This window comes from Poecilia reticulata, linkage group LG15, assembly GCF_000633615.1.
Source record: "Poecilia reticulata strain Guanapo linkage group LG15, Guppy_female_1.0+MT, whole genome shotgun sequence".
Classification (NCBI taxonomy): domain Eukaryota; kingdom Metazoa; phylum Chordata; class Actinopteri; order Cyprinodontiformes; family Poeciliidae; genus Poecilia; species Poecilia reticulata.
This window is the reverse complement of record NC_024345.1, coordinates 406,068-417,596: the sequence shown is the minus strand read 5'-3', so window position 1 is coordinate 417,596 and position 11,529 is coordinate 406,068. Positions and strand designations below refer to the sequence as shown.

Sequence of the window (11,529 nt, the reverse complement as noted above, 5' to 3'; positions counted from 1 at the left end):
ACTAGTTTAGGTCATAACAGTTAAAGACTAGCTATCATAACTACACAGATGATCACAACTCTACATCGTGGTGTCACCAGGTGATTCTTAGCCCATCCATACACTGTACAGATTTTTAGAACAAATCAATGCATGGATGTGTTATAACTTTCTCCAGCTGAAAGAGAAACACAAGTTATCTTTGGACCTAAAGAGGAATGGTCTTGACTAGAGCAAGCACAGTGATGGGCTCAGACCTGAAACTCCAGAGCCACTTAAACACAGTTACAAAGTCAGCCTTCTATTACCTGAAGAACATTTCCAGGATTAAATGACTAATGTCCCAGCACGATACAGAGAAACTAATCCATGTGTTTATGTTTAGCCACTTTTATTACTGCAACAGTTTCCTCACGTTTGTCTAAAAAAATCAATTATAGCTGATCCGCTGCTCACGTTCTCACAAAAACCAGGAAGGTAGAGCACATCACCCCAGTTCTAAAGTCATACACTGGCTCCCTGGAACTCAGAAAATAGACTTTAAAATACTGCTGTTAGTTTATAAATCTTGGGTTTTCATGCTGCATTTCGCATTTCCCAGCACGAGAAGATGACGTGAACGCATCGTACGACGTGTCTGGTTTACAGCTTCCTTCGCACTTCCGGTTTCTTTCCCCACAGTGAAGACAGAAAGCAAACAAAATGCATTAGTTAAACTTTACAGTTGAGCTGTGGCTAGTGACAGCTTTATTTCCGTGACCCAGTATATTTTACCTACCGCTTAATTAAATGTCTTTGTCCTGGACTTCATAGGTGAGGCTTTAATAGGATAGCAACCATGCAGTTCTCTCCCACCAACGGAGATTTCACGTTCGTCTCCTCTTCAGAAGCTGAAGGTATGCTAATTGCTGCAGCGCAAAGCTAGCAGGCCCCAAAGAGTGATACAGTACATGTCCAGCAGCAGTCTACTTATTTCGCTCTGTTTTATGTAGACTATTGCAGCGAAAATCATACGCTGGTTTCCTCTGCTACTTGTTTTAGCTTTGTTAGACACATATAGGACGGAAGGAAAACATGTAGGTAACAAAGAGCCTGATATGATATTTAGTTGTATATTGTTTATGTTAACATTCCATTAAAAGGGGGCTTTTTGTGGCTGCTTTGAGCCATATAGTTCTGGCTCTGTCGACTCAAATCTAACTTCCACTTGTTTACCTATCGCTTCATAGTGACGGGATGAATTTCCGGTTTAGTTAGCGTCTTATATTAGGGTTCAGGAGTCAAATAAATTACTGTTCTTTAAAAATAAATCTTGAAAACATGTGTAAAAGCAGAAAAAATACATGAAAGACAAATGAGAACCAAATAAATTTTCTGTGCGCAGATTTAATTTATTTAAGCAATTTCTTTTGTAATGCCTGTTTCCGTGTTTATTTTTCCTTCAGTAGTTGTTTCAGCTAATGGAAGCAACTAAATTTGTGCGCACTGCGCAGATCTAATTTGTATAAGCAATTTCTCTTGTAATGCTGCATATTTCCGTGTTTATTTTCCTCCATTAGTTGTTTCAGCAAAGTGGCGTTTCACAGAGCGCCATTCTGAAGAAACCCTAGATAAGATTTTTCCACAATTCCACGTTCCTCCTTCAGTCCCAGTTCATTCCATACTGTGACTCAGGCACAAATGAGAGAGATGGTGTAAAACAGACCGTCTTAATGTAAGGACACTAGCACATGGATCTTCAGTATTGCCCAGTAAAACTAAGTAATAAGCTAAACTGATCGTAGCTTGTCTATGTGGATTAAAAGCATCTTTGTCTTTTCCAGTTTGACATACATCTTTGCAAAGGATCTGAAATGGTAGATTAAAAAAACAAATCCACTAAACAAAAGCGGTATTATAACCTAAATTATATTTTGAATACTTTAGAATTTTTTTGAATAGAAAACAAATTCACAGTAAAAGCCAACTACTGGACTTTATAGTAATAATATGTTATATTATCATCTGAACACTTGATTGTTTAGCTTTTGCTTCCTACCCATTTATGTTGATTGTGTTTAATTTAGAAATATCACGTTTTTGTTCTGCATTCTGCTGCTGCTTTTATTGTTTATAAAAAGGTACCATTAGTCTGAAATCATCCATGTGATCCACAGACCTCAGTGGAACCATCAGCGCCCCTGATGTTAAACTGAACATGGCCAGTGAGGGAGGCAGGGATCCATACGCCACCACCTTCCTGAGGCAGCGAGGCTACGGCTGGCTGCTAGAAGTGGAAGAAGATGACAATGAGGAGAGCAAGCCTCTTCTGTAAGAGTGTGTTTTAGGTAGTCTTAGAATTTGTGGCAAATAAGTTTGGGGGGAAAAGACAAATCTGTTATTTCAAGAAGTGTCGATGCTGCCTTGGTATAAGTAGGCCATTCCTTTTTTATCGAGCTTGGTTGGATGTTCTTTTAGAAATCTTTTTTATTTTTAAAGGTTTTGTTGGCTCTAGTGGCCTTTATTTGAAGGTAGTTTGACAGGAAGGATGGTAATGAGGGAGGAGGAGGACATGCGGCGAATGTCACCAGGCCGGGAATCGAGCCTGCGACCACCGGCATGGGGACTAAGGCCTCAATGCATGGGTTGTGCTTTGCCCCTGCGCCACCACAGCACCCCCTTTTAGAAATCTTTTGTTATTTGACTTTTACATTCTGAAGGAAAGAGCTGCTTGTATTAGTTTCTTTTATTATTCATTCAACAATGAACAGATTGTTTACATCTGACGCCATGCATCAGGTACCAGAAGGAAGGGATTATTGATGTATTGTTGAGTTATTTTCCCTACTTTACACCTCAGTGTGAGAAAGATCAGGTAATGCCAATTTAAATTTGACAGAAGCACAGTTATTTATAATGTATTCCTGTTTCTTACATGAATCTGACCTTTAGCCAATGTCAGGGTAAATATCCAATTATCCTTGTCTCATCTCCTGTGTGAGCAGGGAGGAGCTGGACATTGACCTGAAGGACATCTACTATAAGGTCCGCTGCGTGCTGATGCCCATGCCGTCTCTGGGTTACAACCGACAAGTAGTTCGAGACAACCCAGATTTCTGGGGCCCTCTGGCTGTTGTGCTCCTTTTCTCCATGATCTCAATCTACGGGCAGTTCAGGGTGAGCAGAATACGGATGAACACAACTGGTTGCTCGGGATGATTACTTGAAGCATCATCTGTTTACTCTAGTGATAATTCCCTGTGATCAGTGGGGTAAACCCTAGACCACTGCTACATAGGCACAAGGCAAGCAAAAGAAATAGCCAGTTATCATATTGTAATGTTCTGTTCTTTTAAATAAAGTCACTGTCTAGTGACTTTATTTAACCCACCTGTTTAGAGTTGCTTTTGAACCCTAATATGTGGAACGTTGACCAATATATTAGACGTTATTGATGATTTTGATGATGGCACTAATAAAAATTTAATGTTTGTCACTGGTTTCTCAACTGTTGAGCATATGTTGTTTTATAACTTTGTATTTTTATGTTTTTATTATGTAAAGCACTTTTAACTGCCTTGCTGCTGAGATTAAGAGGGCAATGGGAATGCACATGGGAAAAAACTTTGTCATGCAGGATTCACATGGGTGATTCCCTAGTTTTTGAAAGCAAGATCAAAACAAAGCATTCTGGGGTCAAAGGTCATTGTCCAAGCTTTAACTTTGGACTGCGTTGTCTTTTACACATGTAGGTTGTATCTTGGATCATCACCATCTGGATATTCGGATCACTTACCATCTTCCTGCTTGCTCGTGTCCTTGGTGGTGAGGTAGGTCCCGCCTCCATCACAACACAACCGCAACCAATCAGCGAGTTTTAAGTTTTCTTTATTTGCCAAAATAAGGTTGTTGTTTTTCTGAGTGCTCTTTTTGTCTCCTATGTAGGTTTCTTATGGCCAAGTTCTTGGAGTGATTGGATATTCTCTTCTTCCTCTCATTGTCATAACCCCTCTGCTTTTAGTGATTGGAGGGTTTGAAGTGGTGTCCACGTTAGCCAAAGTAAGTTCTATTTTATTAAAGACTCTTAATCAGACAGTTAATTGGATTTTTTTTTCTCACTATTTTAATCTACATTTGTGTAATTTAGACGTATTAGTGGATCAATTTTCTTCTATTTAACTTGGGGTATTTCTCCACTTCAGAAACCATTCTTTAATTGAAGAATGTAAATCTAGCCCCACAGATGGGCTATTTAAACAGTTTAAACATCAATCTCGAGAAAATACTGTGAGGATTGAGGATTATTTTAGACTGACAATTATAATGCAATACTTAAAGAAGTCCTATCCATCAAAGGAAGGTTGTTAAATCCTTCATTGTCTTGTGCCACTGCTGTTGTAGCTTTAAATGGTGAAACAAACCATTTAGAGGTTTTCATTTTGAGTAAGAACATTTGATTCCATGCTGGGCTTATTCAACACTGTATAGGCAAACTTATGTTTTACATAAATAGGATTTGGGATATTTGCACCATAAATGGGATGTTTGATGTCAGTTAAGGAAGAGGCCAACTTTTTTCCATGAATAGAATCTTTACACATATTGTTTATATGTGTAAACAATATGTTTACACATATAAACATATTTTGATCAGTGTTTGATCAAAAGCACTGTAGAAACTGTTATATTATTGGGTTCTTAATCTGGTGGTGATTACTTCAAAGTGATGATGTTGTCATGTGTTTCCTTTCCAGCTCTTTGGCGTGTTCTGGGCTGCCTACAGTGCTGCTTCACTCCTCGTCGGAGATGAATTTAAAACAAAGAAGCCCCTTCTCATATATCCCATTTTCCTATTGTATATCTACTTCCTGTCACTGTATACTGGTGTGTGACTGGATAAGTCAAAACTACAGACCTTATGGCCATGGACAGTGACCCTGAGTCATGTTGGGGGCATCAAACAACTAAACCCAGGAGGTCTTTTTTTTAAAGACATATTTGTTTTTTTGTTTGTTTTTTTAACTCTGGACAATTCTAGGCAGTGAGGACATTGGGAATATGACTGTAAATAGTTTTGCCCTTTTCTTTGTTCAATAAATGAATCAGATTTTGCAGCTTGTACCTTATTCTGCAGGTGTCTATATCATAGGTGCTTTACTGTCCCCATATGCCTGGTGTTAGTTGTAGTTTGTGAATCTGGACATCATTTGCTGGATTATAACCTTTTTAGTCAATCCACTCAATGTTTAACAAATATTTTTGTGCATACAGTGCGGTGGAGGAAAAGACGAGTAAGAGACTGCAACACTGTAGATTCCTCAAGATAATACACTCTGTTCTGTTATGGCAAACGTCCATTAATGAGGTGCCTTGTTTTTCCTTTGTCAACTCTATCAAAATAGAAAATCACCTTACAAATAGTTAAAGAAAAGAAATGGGTACTTTGTAAATTAATCATGTATTTGTTGACTGGTCACCAAGTTATTTATGCTAAATAACTAACATTCCTTTCAGAAATTAAAGAAAAATTTTAAATAAATGAATGAAATTGTTGTAAAATATGGCAGTTCTGTAGTTATTAAATAAAATAGAAAATGATCACTGAAGCATATGATGTTTCTAAAACATACTTTGTGATATGGAGGAAACAGTTTAAGAGATTGTCAGTTCCCTACTATATCAATTTGTTCATATTGTAGTAAAATGTGCTCCATGTTAGACTGGTTTGTAATGAAATGTACTTTAAAATAGATGAAAGACACTGTTAGCACACAACAATGCGCTAATAATTATTAGATTATGAGTCAGTTTTTGGGGACACGGCATAAGTAGATAGAAAAATGAAGTAATGTTTGAGGGAATTATAAAAAAAATGGGATTTCCAAGAACTAAATGTAGAGATGCAAATTAATTTTGTGAGCTTTCATGATTCACAAAGTTGAAAATGTCACCTCACCTGTAATAGCTCCAACTTTTCTTGGAATACTTTGCACCAGGGGAAAACAGGTTTATGTCATGGGGTTAGTTCAGGGTATGTGTATTTCATGTTGCTGAGAGTTTTCACATGTAATAAAAACAAATAAGTATGGCAAAAAAAGATGTTCTATCAGTTTTGCTAAGATACAATTATGATCCATGAACACATTAGTATATAGATAAAAGTATAAGTTATGTGATATAACAGTGAAAATACACAATGACTAGTGTTAAATGCAATTAAAAAAAATTAGATTATGCATGGAGGTAATAATTATTTACTTGCGCAGTAATAAAAATTTACAAGCAAAAATGTTCATCAGCTGTTCTCTCTATGGCTGTTCTCGTTTACTCTTGATGTTCTCGCGAGATGTATTCAAGCGGTACGCTAGCTCCGTGTTCCTATGGTGTAAGTGACAGAGCCTAGCCTGGAGTTCCTCAGCGCTGATGGTGAATAGCCACCGTGGCTGTGACGGGCGGAGAAGAAGCCGCAGAAGGCTGGGGAGTGGCAATTCGGAATCTGCCCCTTAGATGAATTCAATTTAAGTTTATCGTCAGGTTCTAACAAACCAAAAAGAGGAGGAAGGGGAAAAATAGGAAAGATGGCGGCCGCGGCCTCGCCGGGCTCGTCCACCTCCTCAGACTGGATTGTAGTGAGAGACGGTTGCCTGCGTTGCGACGAGGAAGGCCTGCGAAGTCTTTCCTACCACCCGGCCCTCAACGCTATCTTAGCCGTTACCAGCCGGGGAAGCATTAAAGTGATAGACGGAACTTCAGGGGCAATTCTTCAGGCTTCAGCACTGCACGGTAAGTACCGGAGTTCTCTGTCAAGCCCTGACAACAACACTTTCAGTTTTGACAAGCCAAATACAGTTTGTCAACAGACTGTGTAGGGACCAGCACCCTGATGTGTTAGCTGCTCCCGGCAGCCATACAAGTGGCCTGTTGGGTTTTTGACAGCTGGGATTGTTGCACACTGTTCTGGCTGCGTAAAACAAAGCATCCTCAGCATCTTGACATAGGAACGATTCTGTTATCATTAACGTCTGTATTTGGTGAATGGCATTCACTATTTGTCTCTATAGACTCAACATGACACCTCTGACTGTAGCTAATGGCTAGCTGTAGGACTTTGCACAGCGCTAACTAACCGGGCAATCTTCTAAAGTTCTGCCCGTCACACGCGGCCTGTGGTTAGGAAAATGGGTCCAGACGTAAACATTGGCAGTCGCTTAATAATGAATAAATGAAAACTGTAGGCTGTCTGAATTTGGTCTAGTTTAGGAAAGTGGTAATGCTTTTAGCCGCTAATGTATTTTGCTACTCGTCAGCCGCATAACTTCACAACTCACCGGCGAAAGTCAGTAGAAGCTACCAGCGTGATCCTGATGTTACAGTCACACAATGGTGGACTGTAACATCCCTGTAAAATGATAAAGGGGAAGCTGTTCCTGCTATAACTTAGCATTTAACCCTGTGACCGATCGAAGACTGAATGCCAGCACTGAGAGTACCAACACTTCATGTTAACACGTTTCTGTTGAGATCCGGTCAGATCAGAAACCGTGTCCATCATTTTTTGTTTTCTGTAGTTACTGTCTGTAATAATGCCCGATAGCATTTTATCAAGTTATGAACTCCTATAGTAAAATACAGGGACTTTATTTAATCAGACCGCATTATGGATTTGGTGTAGCTTTTAAAACTATATTTCATAAATCATATGTCATCTGATTGGTCATTCCTGCGAAAGCAAATGTTTGGTATATCTAGTCTTTTATTTCATATATGTTTGAAGTGTGATGAAAAGCGTTATTGACAAGTTGATTTCTCAGTTTGATAAGACAACCATGTTTACATGTTCATAAACCTGCAAATGGTTTTTAACTGTAAAAGTAGGACATGTTTTTTTAAGTTAAGTTCTGTATCTGGTGAATGTCTATGAAAAGCTGTGTGAGGTGGAAATATGGCAGACAAATCAAAACTTGAGTGTTTCAATGACAGGGCACCCTTGAATGATTGCAAAGGTGACAAAAAATTATTTCATGTTATGGTTTCTTGTCCAAGACAGCAATAATAATAACGTTCTACAGCATTAGATTAAACTTTCCTGGATGCTTTCTCTCACAAAATGTTGCTTACTTTAGTAACATGAACCTAAAACAGATTTTAGATTCATATCCTAATTTTAAGAGGCAAATTCTTTATTAACAAAGTCTTTAAATGAAAATGTTAAACTATGTAATAAGTGATATATTCAAAACTTTCAGCATATTCATCAGCTGATGTCTTCCAGGCAGTCAGTGCCTACTTTCAGCGGCAGAGTTAATTCCAGTTTAAGATGTTAGAATACAGTCAAGCATTGAGAATTAGTGTTGAAATTATATGCTGAACATTAACTCTGTGGTTTAATTGGGTCAAAAACTGCTCTGTGTTGACCTTAAATATTGTGTTCACAAATATTATTAAATAAAATAGTTTGAGAAGGGGGGGAAACATGGAATAGGAACTTTTCCTATGTTTTAAGAAAAAACACACATGTTGATGTATTCTTAGAGGGATAATTCAGTGAAAAATCCATTTAGCTCTATTTGACAATGTTCCATCCAGAGTTCTCTCTATGTTCCAGTTTTACAAAATAATATCCGCAGTTGTTTTACAAAGCATTTCCACCAACTGTTGATATTTTACTTTTTTTTCTTCTTCTTCTAATAGATACATGCAGTTGTAAATCAGATAAAAGAAAAACCTGCCTCGATGTTCATCCGGAGTATTTCATGTAAATTTGCTCATTGGTCAGAACCTGTTTCTGTTCATGTTAATTGGATCATTGAAAAAGCTGATGTTATTAACAGTTGTATAACCTGTTAACGAGCCTGCAGACTGCCTCTACTCTTTCCACTGGAAACTTTTATGTGCTGTTTGCAGCAACAGGTGGAGGAGGAAAGGCACTACTGTATGCACTTTATTAAAACAACTCTGGGATCTCATTAAAGACATTTAAAATGTTACAATAAAGTTTTAACAGTTTAGGCTGACAGTTTTTATTTTGGATTTAAAACGCTGACGTTTTCAGATCATACCTCATCATTAGCTTAGTTTGGTTTTTGATCTGTCAAACATTAAACAAACGGTAAAAATGGCACACTTCAACGAGAATAAAATGTCTAATTAGCATCAGACTAACAGAAGCTGACTTTCTTTTGAAATTACCTTCAGTCAGTGCTGCTTACAGCTGAACTCATTGTCCACTGAAAACGTAGATGTTATGTCTTTATACACTTGGCCTTTTTATATCTCCGATGGCTTTAATAAATCTTCTTTAACTCTGGTTTTCCAGAGTGATCAGCTTATCAGGGTTATGAAGTAAGGTAAAATGTAGTCAATAGCACGTGGAGAATCATAAGCATTTTGACTAATACGGACTTACTCCACTTAGTATGTTAATGGAGTAAGTAATGGTGCACTAAGGCTTTTATGAGGCTTTTATTTTGAAATTTTCAGTAAGCTTCATTTTAATTGACCACACTAATCCCATGTTTAACAGTAGCTTGGTTAAGCCAGTTACATAATGCCCAAAACACCAATTACCTGTTGTGAAAAATGTGAAGGCTTTTATTTTGTAGGGTATGTGTTGCTCTGATTTTGACAGTCCAAAGTGATTGTCTGTAGTTCTAAATGCCAACTCAGCCCTCTTCTGTAGTAAGTGAGAGTTCCGCCATCACTTAAGTTCTAAAGAGGAGCTCAAGGTGGAGAAAGTGTTCTGTCTTTGTGAGACACCCAGTCAGTTTTTCTGAATAAAGCAGTCCGAACAACCGGCTCCCGTTCAGGAACCGTGAGAAGTATTCAAAAACCGTTTGACGCGTGTAAGAGGGCCATTTCTCATCTCTGATAGTACCACGATTCATATCTGTACCTCTCTCATAGTAATGGCACGGATGAGAGGGAGACGGTGTGCGCTGAGCTCTGAAATTTTTGAGAAAAGGATGAAAATAAATGGCTGGGAGCCTGAAGTTACCCTCTGATGCCAGTTCACTCTGAAGCACGTTGGCAGAAAACCGTAAGCCCTAGAGAAATGTTGCACTGGGGGAAACCCTGATGTGTCTCATAACATACTGCCACACAACATGGTGGCAGTTTTAATAAAGATGGTAAGAACATATTTTTGTGAAAGTCTATCTATAAAGCAAAACAGCCCCTCTAGCTGACTCGGTTAATCTCTGTTCCAGTAGAGGTGACGGATCGGAGCTTCCAGTTGGATCTGACAGCTAACTGATTAATGTTATCCTGTCGTTATGTGCTAGCTAAACCAGGCGGCCGCGTCAGGTGCCAGTACTTCCCTGCAGTCGACAAGGTGCTTTTTGTGGACGACTACGCCGTCGGGTGCAGGAAGGACCTGAATGGCATTCTGCTCTTGGACACGGCCCTACAGCCGCCGGTGGCCAAGCCGGAGGACGTGGTTCAGCTGGAGCTGCCGGTGACAGAGGTGAGGCTGCACTGTCGCGTTCAGACAGGAAGTACTTGATGTTGTTGTAGTTGTTGTACGTGGAAGTTTGACGCTTATCATGTGTTTGTAAACACGTTGATCTTGGAGTTCTGTCTTTTGAAGTAAGAAATGTTTTACCTGATAAATTTATTAAATTATTGGGCTTAACTGATGCCTGATTATCAAGAAATATGAACGATTGAAGGTTAGCATTGTTCAGAGTAATTGTAGGAGAAACATTGAATCTCGGAGCAGAAACATCCTTCAGAAGGGAAGCAGACTACATCTGCATTCTAGTAGCATTTTTTTTAAAGAACAGAGATTCAAGAGGAAGTTGTTTTTTTTTTTTACCCTCACTGAAAGAGGCTGAAAATAAGTCGTCTCTGGTAATTACATCCAATATGTAATTTATTGTATTCCGTTAGGATTTTGGAAACATATTCACCTCTTTTAAGGCCTTTTAGCTGAATATCGTTTATTGGCCTAACATGCAGTGACAGTCCATTATGATGCATCAATACTGGAAGAGCAAGAAGCTCAGATTATAACCGGAACAAATTGAAGTAAAATTCTTAGATAATTTCACACGATTTATTTAGATGTGTTTACTCCTTGGTGAAGGAGGAGGAGGTGACTGATTTCAGTTCCCAACCAGAACTTGGACTTCATGAGAAAACAGGGCAGGGTTTTTTCCTAACAGAAATGTTTTTGTTTATTTAGGCGCAGCAAATGCTGTCAGCATGTCAGGAGAAGATCGATGTGTCCAGCACTGAGGGGTATGAACTCTTCATCAGCCAGCTCAGAGAAGGTCTGAAGAATACCTCACATGAGACTGCGGCCAATCATAAAGTAGCTAAGGTAAGCTAATGAGAACAGAATGTGGCATAAAGAGAGAATGCAGCAAATTTCTACTTAACATGTTGCAGTGTTGGTCAGATTTATTGGCATCTCAGATAAAGACTTGTGAAAATCCTTCATATAAAAGTGCATATAAAACTATGAGTTCAACAATTTATTTCCCATGTAACTTGAAGGCCTTTTCTCGAACCTCTTTCAAGACCTTTTGTGTTTTTGACAAACGAATGAGACTATGACACCAGCTAAACTGC

General features: G+C 38.6%; 2 protein-coding genes across 2 annotated transcripts; both read left to right on the top strand.

The window, feature by feature from the left end:
* The first annotated feature begins 607 nt into the window (after positions 1–607).
* Positions 608–5,517, top strand: yipf4 (Yip1 domain family, member 4). The gene is made up of 6 exons (XM_008428982.2): positions 608–875; positions 2,136–2,289; positions 2,964–3,135; positions 3,711–3,788; positions 3,904–4,017; positions 4,713–5,517. The coding sequence occupies exons 1-6, from the start codon at positions 818–820 to the stop codon at positions 4,848–4,850; spliced, it is 714 nt and encodes a 237-aa protein (XP_008427204.1). The 5' UTR covers positions 608–817; the 3' UTR covers positions 4,851–5,517.
* Positions 5,518–6,326: 809 nt separating this feature from the next.
* LOC108166926 (baculoviral IAP repeat-containing protein 6-like) lies at positions 6,327–11,287 on the top strand. Its single transcript, XM_017308813.1, has 3 exons — positions 6,327–6,741; positions 10,239–10,420; positions 11,141–11,287. Exons 1-3 carry the CDS (start codon positions 6,537–6,539, stop codon positions 11,285–11,287), a joined length of 534 nt encoding a protein of 177 aa, XP_017164302.1. The 5' UTR covers positions 6,327–6,536.
* Positions 11,288–11,529: the final 242 nt, after the last annotated feature.